This window comes from Kogia breviceps, chromosome 2 (assembly GCF_026419965.1).
Source record: "Kogia breviceps isolate mKogBre1 chromosome 2, mKogBre1 haplotype 1, whole genome shotgun sequence".
NCBI lineage: Eukaryota > Metazoa > Chordata > Mammalia > Artiodactyla > Physeteridae > Kogia > Kogia breviceps.
This window is the reverse complement of record NC_081311.1, coordinates 30,167,550-30,187,695: the sequence shown is the minus strand read 5'-3', so window position 1 is coordinate 30,187,695 and position 20,146 is coordinate 30,167,550. Positions and strand designations below refer to the sequence as shown.

Here is a 20,146-nt window from a genome sequence, read left to right as displayed (position 1 = left end):
GCTCTTTCCATGACAGTAAGCCTTTGCCTCTACCTAAAGCTCTCAGCCAATCAGCAGACATTGTACAGCTATACTGTGCCCAGCTCTGATATTGGTGATATGAGGGATGAAATAGAAGGATAAGAATGTTTAAGGAGTTTATAGTCTTGTGGAGCTGATGAAACTTATTCTCAGAAATGTCTAGAAAAAAATAAAGAAGTATTCTATCTCATTGAATTGAAAATGCTATTGATTGTGAAATATATCGTTATTTTATGTATCACTAAGAAAGAAATTAAACTTTTACACAATGCTTACCCTTTAGAATTTTTATATTATACATACTGAAAGAGCTCTTAATTAGACATAAATTTTTAATCACATATCATTTCTTACATAAAGAAAATGTAGGTGAAATAAATTGGTTCTCGTTTCCTAAAACTTTGTGTTTATAGTCCAACTCTTTCTAATGATTTTTTTTTGAATTAGAACCCAAGTGTTCCTTTTTCTTCTTTTTTTTAAAATTTAATTTTATTTATTTGTTTTTTTGGCTGCGTTGGGTGTTAGTTGCAGCATGTGGGATCTCCATTTGAGGCATGCGGGATCTTTCATTGTGGAGCATGGACTTCTCTTTAATTGTGATGTGCAGGTTTTCTCTTCTCTACTTGTGGCGTGTAGGCTCCAGGGCACGTGGGCTCTGTAGTTTGTGGCACCTGGGCTCTCTAGTTGAGGCACGTGAGCTCAGTAGTTGTGACGTGCGGGCTTAGCTGCCCCATGGCAGGTAGGAACCTGGTTCCCCGACCAGGGATCGAACCCATGTCCCCTGCATTGGAAGGTGGATTCTTTACCATTGGAACACCAGGGAAGTCCTAATAATTTTTTGACTCAGTCATTGATACGTCTTTCCATCCTGTTACCATCTTCTGTGCCATCAAGAACTTTGATGATACAGCATTTCTTAAAAGAATACATAAAAGAAGCAAAAATCATTGTTGCTGGATTCTTAAGCCAGCTTTGCACTTATATAGGGCTATTATATTCAGATTTTCTTCCACCCTGCTGACCACCCTTTCTGCAAATTTTGGTACTGGTGCTTTTGGTGCTCATTCATATGCAGACAAGCAGTGGCAATATGCATGATTAAGATGCATACTGATGTTGGAGATGTTAAAATGTGCATCTTAGAATTGATGAAATATGGTACATATCCAACTGCCAAGGGTTATGATACAGTAGTATAGGGAATGGAGAAACCATCAAAATGGAGTCAATAGGGAATGCTTCAAGAGGAGATAAAGATTGAAGCTGGGTCTTAAAAGAGAAGGATCAGGAGCAGACAAGGCATTCCAGGCTGTGAGAGCTTGTAAAAAATATGGAACGTTCCCAGGTTTAGGTCCTGAATTTGCCACTATCAGAAGTTTAGATGATCTATTTTGAAATTTTGTTTTTGTTGTTGTTGTTTTCCTTTTATAATTTATTAAATTGGATTTTCTGCATGATTTATATAACCAGAACAATTAAAGTTTATTGGCAAAGGGAAATTTAAAAAGTGTCATTTTTCCCCCCAAATTTCAGAATGCCATCCAGAATCATTTTTTTAAATATATATTGCATAAATCAAATTCTTATTGATGGGGGCTCTGTGTAGAATCAGTCTTGATAAGCATGCATTTGGACAAAGTAATTAACTTGGGGCACGTGCATTTTATTCATTCCATAAGTATTTTTTGAATGCCTAGTTTGTGCAAGGTAGGTAATGTGTGCAGGGGGGGAATATAGGGATAAATATGGCATGTCCCTTGTAGTTGAATTATAGAATCAGAATATTGATGAGGAGACTGAAACTCCAGTCTTTCTTTCCAGCCTTATTCCCTGTATTAGTTTGCTAAGGCTGCCAGAGCATAGTACCCTAGACTGACTATGGCAAAGTACCACATAAATTCGTTTTCTCACAATTCTGGAGGCTAGAAGTCCAAGATCAAGGTGGCAGCAAGGGTTAGATTCTTCTGAGGCCTCTCTCCTTGGTTTGTAGATGGCCATCTTCTCCCTGTGTCTTTACATGGTCTTCCCTCTGTGTCTGTGTCCAAATTTCCTCTTTTTATAAGGATACCACTCAGATTAGGGTCTACCCTGTTTTAACTTAATACCTGTTTAAAGGCATTATCTCTAAATACAGTCATATTCTAAGGTACTGGGGTTTATGGCTTTAACTCATGAATTTTGAGAGGACACAGTTAAGCCCATAGCACTCCCCCAAGCCCTCATATTATTTAGTGTAACCACACTGAACTGTTTAATGAATACCACACTCCTTGCATGCCTTTGCATACTTCTGCCTATGATACTTTTCTCTGTATAATTTCTTTACTTGGGCAGTGAACGAAACAAAGTTCATTCCCCTCTACCCACTGGTAATACCTTCTTCATTCTTATAACTTTGTTACATATTAAAATTCTTTGTTCAAGTTCTTTCTCTAATGTCATGTTCAACATACCTTAAATGTTTGTTGGTTAGGTGGTCAAGTTGAGGGTAGAGGAAGAGACAGGTCTTATTAGTATAGGGTGTTATACAGTGAGTACTGTAAAAGTAGTGCAGATGAGGTAAACGCTGTAGAAGTCTAGAGGAAGAGTCAGATTATACATGTGACCAAAAATAATGTGATCAAAGCAATAGGCAGGAAGAAGCAAGATGTATTTAGGCATAGTATTACTCTTTGGTTGGAATGTAGCATGTTTTAAGGGATGACATGAGATAAAGCGAGAAAGGTAGTATATATTTTAGTACACTGTTAATGAGGTAATAAATTACCACAAACTACTGTCTTAAACAACACAAATTTATTGTCTTTTACAGATCTGTAGGTCTGAAGTCCAAAATGGGTCTCACTAAAATTAGGACTAAAATTAGGGTATTGGCAGGATTGTGATCCTTTCTGAAGACTCTAGGGGAGAACCTATTTTCTTACCTTTTTCAGTGTCTGTTACACGCTGCCCACATTCCTTGGCTCATGGCCCCCTTCCGTTTTCAAAGCCAGCAGTGGCCAGCCAAGTCTTTCTCATATTGCCTCACTCTGATACACTGACTCTTCTCTCTCTGAAACAATTCTGCTTTTAAGGACCCTTGTGATTATATTGGGCCCATCTAGATAATCCAGCATTATCTCTCTATTTTAAAGTCATCTGATTAGCATCTTTAATTCCACCTGCTACCTTAATTCTCCTTTGCCATGTATCATGTTCATAAGTTGAGGGAATTCAGACATGGACATCTTTGAGAGGCTGTCATTCTTCTAACCACAGGTAGGTTGGGTCCAGATTATGAGCTTTAAATACAGCCATTGAAGATTTTTAATCAAAGGAATGACATGATCAAAGCAGTATTTTGGGAAGTTTAATCTATAAGCTATATGGTATCTCAAATATAGGACTGGAAAGAAATCAGCACCTCTGAGTTCTTTTCAGCTTTGCCATTGACCCTCCCTCCCTCCCTCCTTTCCTCCTAGAACTGCTTGTATCCATAAATCCTTAATCAGAGGGAATTAGTTGTCCTGAACATTGATATAGCCACCGTTTCTGATTCTGTTCACTGTAAGGCCATTTCATCATGTTAACGGAAGGAATACTAGACTAGTGGTCAGGAGACCTGAGTTATGATTCAAACTTTATCAGTAATTTGATTTGTAACCTTAGGGATGTCCTTTAGTCTCTCTGTGATGCAATTTTCCATCCTTATAATTGGGACAACAATAACAGCTGATCTAACATGCCCATCTTACAGATATAAATATAACTTTATCCCAAAATAATGTAGCATATATTTATTTTTTGTTTGTAGAGAGTAACTTGTGACTTCAGAACTTTTTGTTTTTCCTTTTGTATCTTGAAGAACCTAGGATCAAACAAAAAATAAAAAGCTCAGTGATGCATGCCTAGTTGACCTGCTCTCTGCACCCTTTTTGTCACCTTCTACAAATAGAAATCAGGCAATTATGTCATAGCAAGTCAGGTACTATTTTTTTTAACATCCTTATTGGAGTATAATTGCTTTACACAATGGTGTGTTAGTTTCTGCTTTATAACAAAGTGAATCAGCTATATGTATACATATATCCCCATATCCCTCCCTCTTGCATCTCCCTCCCACCCTCTCTATCCCACCCCTCTAGGCGGCCACAAAGCACGGAGCTGATCTCCCTGTGCTATGGGGCTGCTTCCCACTAGCTAGCTGTTTTACATTTGGTACTGTATGTATGTCCATGCCACTCTCTCACTTCATCCCAGCTTACCCTTCCCCCTCCCCGTGTCCTCAAGTCCATTCTCTATGTCTGCATCTTTATTCCTGTCCTGCCCCTAGGTTCATCAGAACCATACGTTTTTTGGGTTTTTTTTTTTTTTAGATTCCATATGTATGTGTTAGCATACAGTATTTGTTTTTCTCTTTCTGACTTACTTCACTCTGTATGACAGACTCTAGGTCCATCTACCTCAGTACAAATAACTCAATTCTGTTTCTTTGTATGGCTGAGTAATATTCCATTGTATATATGTGCCACATCTTCTCTATCCATTCATCTGTCGATGAACACTTAGGTTGCTTCCATGTCCTGGCTATTGTAAATAGTGCTGCAATGAACATTGTGGTACATGTATCTTTCATTTTTTTTTGCGGTACGCGGGCCTCTTACTGCTGTGGCCTCTCCTGTTGCGGAGCACAGGCTCTGGACGCGCAGGCCCAGCGGCCATGACTCACGGGCCCAGCTGCTCCGTGGCATGTGGGATCTTCCCGGACTGGGGCATGAACCCGTGTCCCCTGCATTGGCAGGCGGACCCTCAACCACTGCGCCACCAGGGAAGCCCATGTATATTTTTGAATTATGGTTTTCTCAGGGTATATATGCCCAGTAGTGGGATTGCTGGGTCATATGGTAGTTCTATTTTTAGTTGTTTAAGGAACCTCCATACTGTTCCCCATAGTGGCTGTATCAATTTACATTCCCACCAACTGCAGGAGGGTTCCCTTTTCTCCACACCCTCTCCAGCATTTGTTAGTAGATTTTTTGACGCTGGCCATTCTCACTGGTGTGAGGTGATACCTCATTGTGGTTTTTATGTGCATTTCTCTAATTCCTCCTGTGTATCTTTGGAGAAATGTCTATTTAGGTCTTCTGCCCATTTTTTGATTGGGTTGTTTTTTTTTTTTATATTGAGCTGCATGAGCTGCTTGTATATTTTGGAGATTAATCCTTTGTCAGTTACTTCTTTTGCAAATATTTTCTCCCATTCTTTTTTTTTGATAAATTTATTTATTTTATTTTATTTATTGCTGTGTTGGGTCTTTGTTGCTGCACGTGGGCTTTCTCTAGTTGCGGCGAGCGGGAGCTACTCTTCTTCGTGGTGTGCAGGCTTCTCATTGTGGTGGCTTCTCTTGTTGAGAGCACTGGTTCTAGGCACGTGGGCTTCAGTGGTTGTGGTGCAGGGGCTTAGTTGCTCTGCAGCATGTGGGATCTTCCCAGACTAAGGCTCAAACCCGTGTCCCCTGCATTGGCAGGCGGATTCTTAACCACTGTGCCACCAGGGAAGCCCCTTTTCTCCCATTCTGAGGGTTGTCTTTTCATCTTTTTTATGGTTTCCTTTGCTATGCAAAAGCTTTAAAGTTTCATTAGGTCCCATTTGTTTATTTTTGTTTTTATTTCCCTTTCTCTAGGAGGTGGTACAAAAAAGATCTTGCTGTCATTTATGTCATAAGAGTCTTCTGTCTATGTTTTCCTCTAAGAGTTTTACAGTGTCTGGCCTTACGTTTAGGTCTTTAATCCATTTTGAGTTTATTTTTGTGTATGGTGTTAGGGAGTGTTCTAATTTCATTCTTTTACGTGTAGCTGTCCAGTTTTCCCAGCATCACTTATTGAAGAGGGTGTCTTTTCTCCATTGTATATTCTTGCCTCCTTTATCAAAGATAAGGTGACCGTAATGAGTGTGGGTTTATCTCTGGGCTTTCTATCCTGTTCCATTGATCTATACTTCTGGTTTTGTGCCAGTACCATACTGTCTTGATTACTGCAGCTTTGTAGTATATTCTGAAGTCAGGGAGCCTGATTCTTCCAACTCTGTTTTTCTTTCTCAAGATTGCTTTGGCTATTCGGGGTCTTTTGTGTTTCCATACAAATTGTGAAATTTTTTGTTCTAGTTCTGTGAAAAATGCCATTGGTGGTTTGATAGGGATTGCATTGAATCTGTAGATTGCTTTGGGTAGTAGAGTCATTTTCACAATGTTGATTCTTCCAATCCAAGAACATGGTATATCTCTCCATCTGTTTGTATCATCTTTAATTTCTTTCATCAGTGTCTTATAGTTTTCTGCATACAGGTCTTTTGTCTCCTGAGGTAGGTTTATTCCTAGGTATTTTATTCTTTTTGTTGCAATGGTAAATGGGAGTGTTTCAGATTTTTCATCATTAGCATATAGGAATGCAAGAGATTTCTGGGCATTAATTTTGTATCCTGCTACTTTACCAAATTTCATTGATTAGCTCTAGTAGTTTTCTGGTAGCATCTTTAGGATTCTTTATGTATAGTATCTTGTCATCTGAAAACAATGACACCTTTACTTCTTCTTTTCCGATTTGGATTCTTTTTTTTTTTTCACGTGTGTGTGTGTGTGTGTGTGTGTGTGTGTGTGTGTGTGTGTGTGTGTGCATGTGCGCGCTAGGCGGGCCTCTCACTGTTGTGGCCTCTCCCATTGCGGAGCGCAGGCTCAGCAGCCATGGCTCACGGGCCCAGCTGCTCCACGGCATGTGGGATCTTCCCGGACCGGGACACGAACCCGGGTCCCCTGCATTGGCAGGCGGACCCCCAACCACTGCGTCACCAGGGAAGCCCCCTGGATTCCTTTTATTTCTTTTTCTTCTCTGATTGCTGTGGCTAAAACTTCTAAAGCTATGTTGAATAATAGTGTTGAGAGTGGGCAACCTTGCCTTGTTTCCGATCTTGCTGGAAATGGTTTCAGTTTTTCACCATTGAGAACAATGTTGGCTGTGGGTTTGTCATATGTGACCTTTATTATGTTGAGGTAAGTTCCGTCTATGCCTACTTTCTTCAGGGTTTTTATTATAAATGGGTGTTGAATTTTGTTGAAAGCTTTTTCTGCATCTATTGAGATGATCATATGGTTTTTCTCCTTCAGTTTGTTAATATGGTTTATCACATTGATTGATTTGCATATATTGAAGAATCCTTGCATTCCTGGGATAAACCCCACTTGATCATGGTATATGATCCTTTTAATGTGCTGCTGGATTCTGTTTGCTAGTATTTTGTTGAGGATTTTTTGCATCTATGTTCATCAGTGATACTGGCCTGTAGTTTTCTTTTTTTGTGACATCTCTGTCTGCTTTTGGTATCAGGGTGGTGGTGGCCTCGTAGAATGAGTTTGGGAGTGTTCCTCCCTCTGCTATATTTTGGAAGAGTTTGAGAAGGATAGGTGTTAGCTCTTCTCTAAATGTTTGATAGAATTTGCCTGTGAAGCCATCTGGTCCTGGCCTTTTGTTTGTTGGAAGATGTTTAGTCAGAGTTTCAATTTCAGTGCTTGTGATTGGTCTGTTCATATTTTCTATTTCTTCCTGGTTCAGTCTCGGAAGGTTGTGCTTTTCTAAGAATTTGTCCATTTCTTCCAGGCTGTCCATTTTCTTGGCATATAGTTGCTTGTAGTAATCTCTCATGACCCTTTGTATTTCTGCAGTGTCAGTTGTGACTTCTCCTTTTTCATTCTAATTCTGTTAATTTGAGTGTTCTCCCTTTTTTTCTTGATGATTCTGGCTAATGGTTTATCAGTTTTGTTTATCTTCTCAAAGAACCAGCTTTTAGTTTTATTCATCTTTGCTATCATTTCCTTCATTTCTTTTTCCTTTATTTCCATTCTGATCTTTATGATTTCTTTCCTTCTGCTAACTTTGGGGATTTTTTTGTTCTTCTTTCTCTAATTGTTTTAGGTGTAAGGTTAGGTTGTTTAATCTGAGATTTTTCTTCTTTCTTGAGGTAGCATCGTATTGCTGTAAACTTCCCTCTTAGAACTGCTTTTGCTGCATCCCATAGGTTTTGGGTCATCGTGTTTTCATCGTCATTTGTTTCTAGGTATTTTTTGGTTTCCTCTTTGATTTCTTCAGTGATCTCTTGGTTATTTAGTAGCGTATTGTTTAGCCTCCATGTGTTTGTATTTTTTACAGATTTTTTTCTGTAATTGATATCTAGTCTTGTAGCATTGTGGTCTGAAAAGATACTTGATAGAATTTCAATTTTCTTAAATTTACCAAGGCTTGATTTGTGACCCAAGATCTATCCTGAACAATGTTCCATGAGCACTTGAGAAGAAAGTGTATTCTGTTGTTTTTGGGTGGAATGTCCTATAAATATCAATTAAGTCCATCTTGTTTAAGGTGTCATTTAAAACTTGTGTTTCCTTTTTTAGTTTCATTTTGGATGATCTGTTCATTGGTGAAAGTGGGGTGTTAAAGTCCCCTACTATGATTGTGTTACTGTTGATTTCCCCTTTTATGGCTGTTAGCATTTGCCTTATGTATTGAGGTGCTCCTATGTTGGGTGCATAAATATTTACAATTGTTATATCTTCTTGGATTGATCCCTTGATCATTAGGTAGTGTCCTTCTTTGTCTCCTGTAATAGTCTTTATTTTAAAGTCTATTTTGTCTGATATGAGAATTGCTACTCCAACTTTCTTTTGATTTCCATTTGCATGGAATGTCTTTTTCCATCCCCTCACTTTCAGTCTGTATGTGTCCCTAGCTCTGAACTGGTACTATTTTTTAGACTTGTTTTCAAGAGCAGATTACTAGGCTTATCAGAGTCTTAAAACCCTCATTTGGGAAGATAATTTAATTTAGTTGAATGATTTTGTGGAAGCTGGTTCTACATATGAAGGAATACTCAGATTTCACTTATGCTTTATAAACAGCAAGACAGTAAAAATCATAAAATATTTGTAATTCATAACTGAAAATTATTTGCTGAGTTGTTTGCAAATTTTCCTTTCCCTTGGACTGTAATAGATTAGAATGAATCAAATTGTAAACCTTTCCCCTCTGTTGTTGCTCTATCAAACATTTATTAGCCATATGAAAGAAAAATATATGAAGGTTGGTCATAAAATATGAAGGTTTCACATTGACAGTTGTGACAAGTATTGTCTCAATACATGTGACTCTTAACAGTAAAGTTTCAGTTGTCTACAGTAGAAATATGATGCAAACTACAAATGTGGCCACATATATAATTAAAAATTTCTATGAGCCACATTTAAAAAGGTAAAAATAAACAGGTAAAGTCCAGAACATATTTTTAATATATCCAGAATATCATTTCAACATGTAATCAATATAAGAAATTATTAGTGAGATCTTTTATTTTTTGTATTAAGTCTTTGAAATTTGATGTGTATTTTATACATAAAACACATCTCAATTCAGACTAGCCATGTTTCTAGTACTCAGTAACCACATGTAGCTGGCAGCTACTGTGTTGGACAGTACAGGTCTACTGCAAAAAAGTCATTGCATGAAATCTTAGGGCCTTTCCTGAAATACATCTGTATTACTGTGTCTAACCTCTGTCTGATAGTGGTCTCTGCCCTGCCCGCCCCCACTCCCCTCTCACGATCATGCTCTGATCTTCACTTTATACCATATTGTCTTCTCTTAGACATTTCCCCTTCTGTGCCACATATTCCTTTCTCCTTTACCCTGTCAAGGCCCCCTTGAATGTTTTGTTGAAATTCTCAGGAGAAAACACTATTAATAGTATGGCCTGGGCTTCCCTGGTGGCGCAGTCGTTGAGAATCCGCCTGCCGATGCAGGAGACACGGGTTCGTGCCCTGGTCCGGGAAGATCCCACATGCCGCGGAGCAACTAAGCCCGTGAGCCATGGCCGCTAGGCCTGCGCGTCCGGAGCCTGTGCTCCGCAACGGGAGAGGCCACAACAGTGAGAGGCCCGCATACCGCAAAAAAAAAATAGTATGGCCTGCTACCTGTCAGCCTACCTCCACAAAAAATGTGTTGCCAGTAGACATGTAAGCTGATTCCAACAATATCAGTACCATGGGAGTATGAAACAAAGTTCTTTTCCTCTTAAGAAAAGTTAGGAGTCCCTGATAATAGTGGAGTCTTGAGTGTTATAGGAAAAACTAGTCAGGAGTATGTTACTTGTAGGCTTTATATCTATTTTCCCATGAAATGTAGAGTAGGAATTGTGTGTTTTGCTATTATTTACACTTTGCATTTAATCATTGCCAGAAGCTGAAATGCTTAATAATTACCTCAAAAATGGGATGTAAGTATACAAATTCAAATTTGCTGACCAGATTAGAGCAAAGGGCCATAATCAAATTTCCTTGCCAGACTATCCTGCCTCTCTTTTTTCTTCTTCTTTATAATCAGTTCTTATAGTTCCAAGGTATTTGTAGTTAGGCATTGTTTACCTCTCACAATGCATTATTTAGCCCCAATTTATAAATGCATGGACATGCAGTGGTTTGTTTGGTTTGGGTTTGCAAAGTAACTCAAAAAGTCCATGCCAGAAATTCAAAAATGAAATGAAGAAAATAGTTCCAATGACAGTAGCATAAAAACGTTAGAAATAAATTTAACAAAAGAAGTGTAAAACTTGTACCCTGAAAACTAATAACACATTTTTGGAAGAAATTAAAGAAGACCTAAATAAACATTCCATGTTTATCTTCTTTAATATTGTTAAGATACTACCCAAAGTGATGAACACATCCAGCTCAATCCCAGCTGTCCTGTATTTTTTGCAGAAATTGACAAAATGATCCTCTAATTCATATGGAAATGCAAGGGACTCAGAATAGCCAAAATGACTTTGAAAAAGAACAAAGTAGGAAGACTCAAATTTCCTGATTTCAAAACTTACAAAACGACAGTAATCAAGTCAGTATGGCACTGGCATAAGGATGGACTTGCAAGTAATTGCAGATTATCCTCCTTTCTGGGGCTCTGAGTTATTCTAAACTGATACACCGGTCCACTCTAGGCTTTTAAGAACTTGTTAAGGGCTTCCCTGGTGGCGCAGTGGTTGAGAGTCCACCTGCCAATGCAGGGAACACGGGTTCGTGCCCCGGTCCGGGAAGATTCCACATGCCGCGGAGTGGCTGGGCCTGTGAGCCATGGCTGCTGAGCCTGCGTGTCCGGAGTCAGTGCTCCGCAACGGGAGAGGCCACAACAGTCATGAGGCCCTGATATCTTCTTGCCCACTCATGTGGTGGCCACTTCTTCCCATGATCCGCCAGAGGCAAAACAGTTTATATATTGTTTCTCTTTGGAGGGACATGTCATCCTGTGGATTTCAATTTCCTTGTGTACTCTGTGTTGCATACTCAGCTGTATGGTAAACTCAAGAAAAGTTATGATTTTATAGGTCAGTTGGTCTTTTCTCATTGTTACGGTGTGAGGAATATTCCCTTCCTGATTTCTACATCCTAAGCAGGGTGGAAATAACATGGTGCTTGGCCTATAATAGATTTAGCACCTAGTTAAAATATGTTTAAATTGGGTTGAAATTGAATTATTACTTAGGTGCCATGTAGTGTGCTAGCACTTACTACATCATCTCATTTAATCTGCACACCTATCTATAAAGTGTCGGTACTGTTATTATTCCCATTTTTTAAGATGTAAAACTGAAGCTTAGTGGAGAAAAGGAACTAGAGACCCAGCAATAAATAAGCATTTTTGTCGATTTTACCTAAATCACCTTCCTCCCTCACTCCCTCCCGAATTAAATTCTTAAATCCATTTTTCACTTCTCCAAGGAAAGGAGATACATCCTTGGCATTGCAAATTCTCATTTTCTCATTTAATGGGAAAAGAGGCACAGTATGAAAGAGAAAGTTTGAAGGGCTCTAGTTGGACTTTTGATTAACAGAGAGAACACACTTTTGAGTCTGAAGGCTCTGGGTGGTCAGTACTAGGCTCTAGGTGAATGACAAAATGACCGTCATGGCTTTGCTGCCACTTTCCACTTTTCCTTTTCCATTCTCCTGCTTCTTGTGTGAAATAGTTAATAGCCTTCAGTTTTTTCATATAGAATAGTAGAATTTTAATTATTCTTCATTACTATTAATTCCTGTATTAACCTGCTGTGTGGAAATTCCTTTAGGTAGCTCTAATGCTAGGGAACTTAAATATAATTACCTGTGCCACTTACATTTGTCATAACAAATTTCTTTGTAAGCTACTGTCAACAAAAGGTAGACTAACAAAGTGTTTTTATTCTTAAAAATTTTATTTTGTTTTTGTTCATTTTCAGAAACGAAACTATGGGTCTGATCAATAAGCTCAAATAAAACAAATGTTATTAATTCATCTCTTCAGCTATTTTCTGAAATTCATTTTCTAAGATGTGTTGTTTATAACTCACCACATTAATCAAAGTATTCCACATGTATAATAGAAGCTGGGTGATAGAGCCCAGTCATTATTGTGTTCATGAACAGAGACAAATGATAAAGGTTAAGGAATAGGAACATGGAGACAAAAAGGAGGATTGTTTATATATGGGAGGATATTTTACAATGCTCTGGCTTGATGTAACAGTTACATATATGCTTCCTCCTTTCTAGTTATCAGGGAATATGAAGAATAGAGAAAGCATCCAAGAACCTATATTTGATTATTACAACCATGAAGTTCCTGATACTGACCTCAGTGATTGTGAATTCCCACATGTCATTGAAATTTATGACTTCCCCCAAGAATTTCGTACTGAAGATCTCCTACGGATTTTCTGCACTTATCAGTAAGTACTTGCAAATGATTGGGGATGTTAGGGAAGGTGGAATGAAGTTTTCTTAAAATGTCTTTTGAAAGATCATCTTTTTTGTTTTTCTGTTCCTGGCGTTTACTTTAGCATCAAGTTTGTTTATTGTCTTTTCCAAGTCCATTAGAAATCCGTATCAAACCACTCTTCTCAGATCCTTTTAAAAATGCTAAATAGTCTTTCTAGACCCCATTTTAGTATTTAAGAAGAATGTCATCAATAATGACTTTGGAATCTGTCTTCATGGTACATTTAGTCCATTTATATTTATTGTAATTATTGATATATTTGGATGTATGCCTGCCATCTTTTTTTGTGTGTTTACTTGTCCCATCTTTTTCTCTTTTCTCTTGCCTTCTTTTGGATTGATGAGGTATTTTTTTCTCCTTCCACATTTTTGGGAAATGATCCTGTTTCTATTATCTGGTGGTTACTTTAGAAATTATAAAATGCCTGCTTAATTTATCAATGGCTAAAGTTAATATTTTTACACTCTTTCCAAACATTCTAAGGGTTTTAAACTCCATTCCCCAATTCCATTCCAATGTCTCCCGAACCTCCAACTAATATGCTATTGTGATTTAGTATTTTGAATCTTTTTTTCTTTTTAAACTCCATTTGATGTTACATTATTGTATTATATTATCAGCATTCAGGTTCATCCACTTTCTGTATTCTTCATTTATAGCTTCTTGCATCTTATATCTTTCATCTGAAATCTTTTTCCTCCTGCATGAAACATGTTCTTTAGCATTTAATTTAGTAACAGTCTGCTGGTAACACACTCAATTGGGTTTTGTTGTCATCATCGTCGTTGATGTTTCTTAATGGCTTTATTTCAGCTTCACTCTTGAAAGACATTTTTGCTGGGTAGAGAATCCTAGGTTGGTAGTTGTTTTTCTCAGAAACTTGAAGATTTTATTCTGCTTTCTCCTGGCTTTCTTAGTGTAGGATGAGAAGCCAGCTGAAAGTCTAACTATTGCTTCTAAGAGTAATCTGTCTTTTCTCTTTGGGTGCTCTTAATGTTTTCTCTTTGTCTTTGGTATTGTGCATTTTCAGTACGATGTGGCTTTGTGTTTCTTTTGTTATTATTATTGAGCTAGTATTTTTCATTGGTTTTGGAGAACACTAGACATTCTCTCTTCAAATATTGCCTCTGTACTAGTCTCTTTTATATTCTCTAAGATGCCAGTTAAAAGTAGATTAAACCTCACTTAATCCGCATGTTATCTCTTTAATATTTTCCATTTCTTTGTCTGCATTACACGCTGAGTAATTTTTTTAGCTCTAACTTCCACTTTCTGATTTCTTCAGCTGTGTTTAATTTGCTGTTAAATCTGTCCATTGAATTTTTAAATTTCATTTTACGTTTCTCATTTTTCAAAGTTCTCTATTTTTCAAATATGCATGGTCATTCGTTTCTTTTTTTTCTCCAAATATTTTCAAGAAGTATATTGAACATAGACCTTCTGTAGTCTATGTCTGGTAATTTCTTTACCTGATGTCCTTTTAATTCTCTTTCTGCAAATTCTCACTCATAGTGCCTTGCTTCTTTTTTGGAGGTTTAGTTACTTTTTAAAAAAACTGTACAGCTGACCATTTCCTTTGGAATTTTACTTATGAGAATTGACGCTTACAGTAAAAGAAGAGGATATCTCCTGAGAGGATATGTGTTTTCTTCAGCCAGGCACCAAGGGCCCTAACAGTCCAAAAGAGCTGTAAATTAAATTATTGATTTGAGGTTATTCTGACCACCGAGATAGAAATAGTCAAGTAGAGAATGATAAAAAATGATTGTTATATGTCTCAACCAGTTTATTTTAACAGTACATATAAATGTCCATTTACTTGCCAGTCTTTGATGTGGTGCCAAGGCCTTTTTTTTTTTTAAGTAACTAGTCTGTTGATGGCAGACTATCTTCTATTGAGTTCTTATATGTCACCCTGATATCACCTGTGTCTTCCAGCAAGAACTTTAACGTCCCTTCAGATTCACCTGAGTGCAAATTCCTTATATGTTAAAATGTTTTCTCTCTCTCTCTCTTTTTAAAATTTTTTTTGGCCATGCCATGTGGCTTCCAGGGTCTTAGTTCCCTGACCAGGGATTGAACCCAGGCCACAGCAGTGAAAGTGCCAAGTCCTAACCACTGGACCACCAGGGAATTGCCTCTCTCTCTCTCTTTTTTTTTTTTTTAAGCTCTTTTGCCCAAACATAATTGATAATAGCTGTTTGGGTTTTTTTAGTGACTTTATCTTTCTCTAGTCTTCCAAACCATAGACACAACTTTTCTTTTTCACACTCATATTTCATCATTTTAATTTTATTTAATAAATTAAATTATGTAGTGAAAATATAAATTAAAACTGATATAAGTGGGTTTGAGAATAATTGCACTACCTCATATATGTATATAATTCATACATATGTATGAGGAGGTAAAAGAGTCAGAAGTATACCTCTGTATCTTTAGCTTATAAGAAAAAATAAGCTTCAGGAATAAAGAAATAATTCTGAAAATAAGTAATTAAGAAAAAGATTTTCAGGGTTTGGAAGAAAGGCATTACCAAGAAGGGATTATACTTTAATGCTCCAATCCTGACATTACCAATGAACCAGATTTAACAATGAACAAGGTCTATTGTCTGATATACAAATTTAAACTTAAAATTCAATTCATGTACATCTTGAATTAGGGTATAGCCCCCAGCTTTTCCTTAAAGGTTAGATAGTAATTATTTTAGGCAACTCTGCCATCGTTGCACAAAAGTAGCCATAGACAATAGGTGTGGCTACAGACAATGAGTGTGGCTATATTCATTGAAACTTTATGTACAAAAACAAGCACCCCGTTTTTCTGTAAAGCTCTAGAACAGGCAAAACTAGCAGCCAGGTATCTCACTTAAATTTTGTTGGTTGAGGGGACAGGGGCAGCACTTATCAGTTATGTAACTAAAAGAGAGGAGGAGTGACTAGATCATGGAGGACAGTTAACACTCTCTGTCATAGATCTTACACTAAACATACAGTGTAGATCAGTCAGTCTAATTCATTACAATTATGTTAAGACCCGGTATCAGGGTCTGTTCCAGATAAAGTGCATAATAGGTTTTAAAAAGCAGTCAATGAGATTAAATCCAAAATTAGAACTACCTTAGGTTGTCATTAATAATGATGACTTTTAAGACCAAGGATTGATTTTGTTGATATCTGGAATTTCCTGAAGATTAGTTATTTCTTAAGAATTATTAACTTCCCTTGCTTTGTTTCTTCCTAATCTTACCTGCAGATCATTTGTTCTATGAAACAGGAAAACATTCTCAATAGGGGGAAGCATTTTAAAGGGTTATGAAATTCTGAAGTCTAAAAGGCCCTCCAGAGCCCATCTAAGTTTTTCTCTATCTTTTGTCAACTATCTTATAATATAGACTTCCACTGTTGAACTTTCTCATGGTCTTCAACCCCTGTGGTCTATTTACGCCGTGGTCAAACTGACCCTTACATTCAGGAAATTGTCTAACTAACCTTCAAAGCCTCTTTATTCCTTTTTCCTTCAAAGGAAATTTTTTCTTGACTAGTTGTTAAAGAGGGAAGATATTTTAGCAGTTGCCTTTTTTTTTCTTTATAGTGCTTTATAAAAAAAAAAGAAAAGGTCATGGTGCAAAAGCATATAATAATAATGCCTGTTGAGTCAAACAGCAGAGTCAACTTCATATTTTAATCACATCTTCATCAATATTAATCATCTTCCTGATGAATATTGCTATTAATAATAAAAAATAATGGGCACCATTAGATGTCCACTAAGTGCTCAACACCGTGCCCTTTGCCTTGTCATGGATGATCTCACTTCCGTTTTCACAGCAACTCTGTTACGAAGGAACTGTACCCATTTCTACAGATGAGCAGACCTAGCTTACAGAGAGATTAAACCTGCCCATGGTCTGAAGGTGGCAGAACCTGAGTTTCCCTTTCTAACTTCACTTCTACAACTGGAAAGAAAGAATAGGTCAGCCTCTCTGATTAGGGTTGTCCCTTTTCTCCCTTATTTGATTGATTGATTGATTTTGCTTTGAATGACCTGTCTCCCTCTTCCCTCTCTGTCTCTTGTCTCTGTCCTTGAGCCTACATTTGCATTAAATCCAGGTGACCTTCCCTGCCTACCTCCTCCTCTAATATTCTTCTACCCCTCCTATGCTTCCTCGTTCCACCTCTTCTAGTTCCAGTCCCCTAAAAACATCTCTTGTAAATAGTGTGATAAATACTTTACCTCCCCAGGGAACATGTGAGGATTAATTAGTTGATGTCTATAAACTGTCTTACAATGTAAAATGCTCCCAGGTAGTTCTTTATGATGGTATTATTGCTTTTAAAATTCAGTGGCTTCTTCTGTACCCCAAGCCATTTTGTGTGTCATTATCCCCATTCCACCTGTGTGCTTCTTGAGTATTTCTATCTCATCATGAAATGCTTCATGGGACTCTATTTGAAAGATGTTTTTTAAAAGTAAATTTTATTTTAAGGAATAAAATTCTGTTCTTTTGTTGCAGAAAGAAAGGATTTGATATTAAATGGGTGGATGATACACACGCCCTAGGAGTATTCTCCAGTCCGATTACAGGTATTCACCCAGTGGATTTCAGTGTGCTTGTTGTCTATTTTCTCCTACTACTTGTCCTTATTTGCTTTCTGTTCCAGCCACCTGACATTTTATTCAGTCAATACAGATAATTGGCAGGTAGAGGTTTTTGAGGCATGTTACTTTGGTACCCATTTGCTCCCCCTCTCCCTTTTTATCCTAATCCAGTGGTATTTGGAGAGAGTGCTCCTTCCAAGGTTATTTGCTGCATAGCTGTCAGTTATGATAGTGCATAGACAGATTATAGGTAAAGATTTAAGAAGCCAGTATGACTAAATCTTAAAATATTTTTGATTCTACCCCCCTCCCTGACAAATGAATTTGCAGTAGCCTTTTAACCTGTCCAGTGAGCATTTGTAACACCTACTTTCTGAATATATGATTTGGCCTTTTCACTTATATCATTGGCCTCATGATAGATCTGATGCAGAGGCATTCAGAGAAATTAGAGATGTTGATTCCTCTGAAACACCTAAAATAGGGGTCTGCAAACTTATTCTGTAAAGAGCCAGATAGTAGATATTTTAGGGTATAAGGTTTCTGTCACTACTTAACTCTTGTGTTGTAGCCAGAAAGCATCCCTAGACAGTATGCAAATGAATGAGCATGGCTCTGTTTCAGTAAAACTTTACAAAAGCAGGTGGTTGGCTGGATTTGGTCACAAAGCCATAGTTTACTGAACCCTGTTCTAAAATAATCACTGCCATTTTGTTCCTTACGGATTTTCTAGAGCTTACCATTTCTTTTGCTCATGATGAAAAATAAAGCATAACATCTAGGAAATACTTTCTAAGAACTAGCCTTTAATTTTTTTTTTTGCATCACTCTTCTTCATGTCTTCTACTTCTTTATATTTATTCTCTTTACAGCTCGTGATGCTCTGGGTAGTAAACATACCATGGTGAAGATCCGGCCCTTGTCGCAGGCCACGAGAGCAGCCAAGGCCAAAGCTAGAGCTTATGCTGGTAAGCCTATAATCTCAGGAGCTTTTTCTTGTTGATAGTGGTGATATTGTTTTTTCCAGCACTTGTATAGCATCCAGAGTTCTAAGGACATAATCACCTTTATTTTTAGTGTTAGAGGAAATATTATTTTAAGGAAAAAAGAAAAGAGAAAAGGCTGTGTTGGAAATATAGCACTGGAGTAGCCACTTGGAGAGAATGGGAGATACTAACTGCAAGCAATGCAGCGACCATTTTCTGATGACATCCTTATCTAGTTTACCTCTGTGTTTAGCTGTTTGATAGAGTCACTGTAAGAAATTGTGTTAATACAGATAATGAAGGCAGGGTTGTTTGTGCTTTGCCATGTTAATTTCCCCTGCTCTTCATCTATCAGGCTTGTATTAATTACTGCTGATTCAGCCCTTGTTAGTCTATTTGGTATGTTAATTACTGAGTTAAATCACTTGGAGCTAGAGTGCTTTCTCTTCCTTACTCGCTCCTACTACCTCCCTTTCTCCCATTCAGAGTTTCTCCAGCCAGCAAAGGAGCGTCCTGAGACTTCAGCAGCCCTAGCCAGAAGGTTAGTCATCAGTGCCCTTGGGGTTCGAAGTAAGCAGAGCAAAACCGAACGGGAAGCAGAACTTAAGAAACTGCAAGAAGCCCGCGGTGAGTTGAAGTTGATGGTGTTCTTCTTTAGTCCCTTTAGAGCTCACTATAAGGCATGTGTTTTTAAAAAAAAGAATGAAGCCCATTCCATTTTGGCATTTCCATTTCCTAGAAACCTCCTACATATATTGAAATTGTTTTCATGCCTTATATTTAGGAGGAAGACATTTTAGAATTTGTCTGCCTGTTCCATACACCAAGGCATCCTAATCCATGTTCCTACTGTTGTTTTCCAAGAGACAGGTTCAGTCCTTTTAGCTTATCCATGGCTGTTTCTATAGTTCTTGCTCCCGACTCTCAGAAAAATATTCCTATGAAGACATAATAGTCTCCCAGGCAGAAAACATTATTAGCTGTGGTTTTACTGGGCCATGATTGCCATAATGTTATCAAATGGTTTAGATCTTAGATAGAAGACAAATTAAGGAAAAGCCAGCATCTGACATTGATGATAATAACTGTAGAAGGTAATTTTTTCTTTTAAAGACAGTCCTGAGTGGCTCCATTAGAGCACATCTAGGTTAGCCTAATCTTCTGATTATTTTCCAGTACTTAAGAGTCCTCAGAATATTTCAACTGATCCACAAGCAGGGTTTTTCTTTCCCTATAGTTTGTAGTTGAGGTTAAATGTCTCTCTCCCCTTTATAGGCTGTTGACTTGTACATAAAGGCTTGGGACTCCGGTTGGCACTTAAGTGCTTTTTATCAACCTTTAGGCTTTAGACAGTCTGACTGCCTTAGCCCTCGATCTGTGGAGTCTGTGAAGGTAATTTATTCTGAAAATTCCACTTACCGAAAAATAACTTCATTTTTCCATTAAACGAATGGAAGTTTCAAACTCCTTGTTTATTGTCGGTCTAACAAGGCCATTAATACTTCCTGTCCACTCTGCTTTGGTGATAGCAGGCAGCTTGCAGACTCTCAGCTGCACTGGCCAGATAACCAGTGACAGAGTGTGTCATGGCAGGTGCTAGAGTTTCAGAGTTGAACCCAACTAATTTTTGAAACCTTAATGATTATAATGAGGCAGTTTTGATTTTTTCCATGCATTCTTGACTCAAAGGCTTCCTACAGACTATAG

General features: G+C 37.7%; 1 protein-coding gene across 5 annotated transcripts in view; it reads left to right on the top strand.

Moving 5' to 3' along the window:
- Window positions 1-20,146, top strand: part of R3HCC1L (R3H domain and coiled-coil containing 1 like) — a 76,111-nt gene that overhangs the window by 48,141 nt on the left and 7,824 nt on the right. For all 5 annotated transcript variants that reach the window (XM_059054697.2, XM_067024896.1, XM_067024894.1 and 2 more), the window contains 4 exons: window positions 12,623-12,798; window positions 17,368-17,438; window positions 18,326-18,421; window positions 18,926-19,066. In XM_059054697.2, coding sequence (XP_058910680.1) covers window positions 12,623-12,798; window positions 17,368-17,438; window positions 18,326-18,421; window positions 18,926-19,066 — 484 coding nt within the window. The remainder of the gene's footprint in view (window positions 1-12,622; window positions 12,799-17,367; window positions 17,439-18,325; window positions 18,422-18,925; window positions 19,067-20,146) is intronic.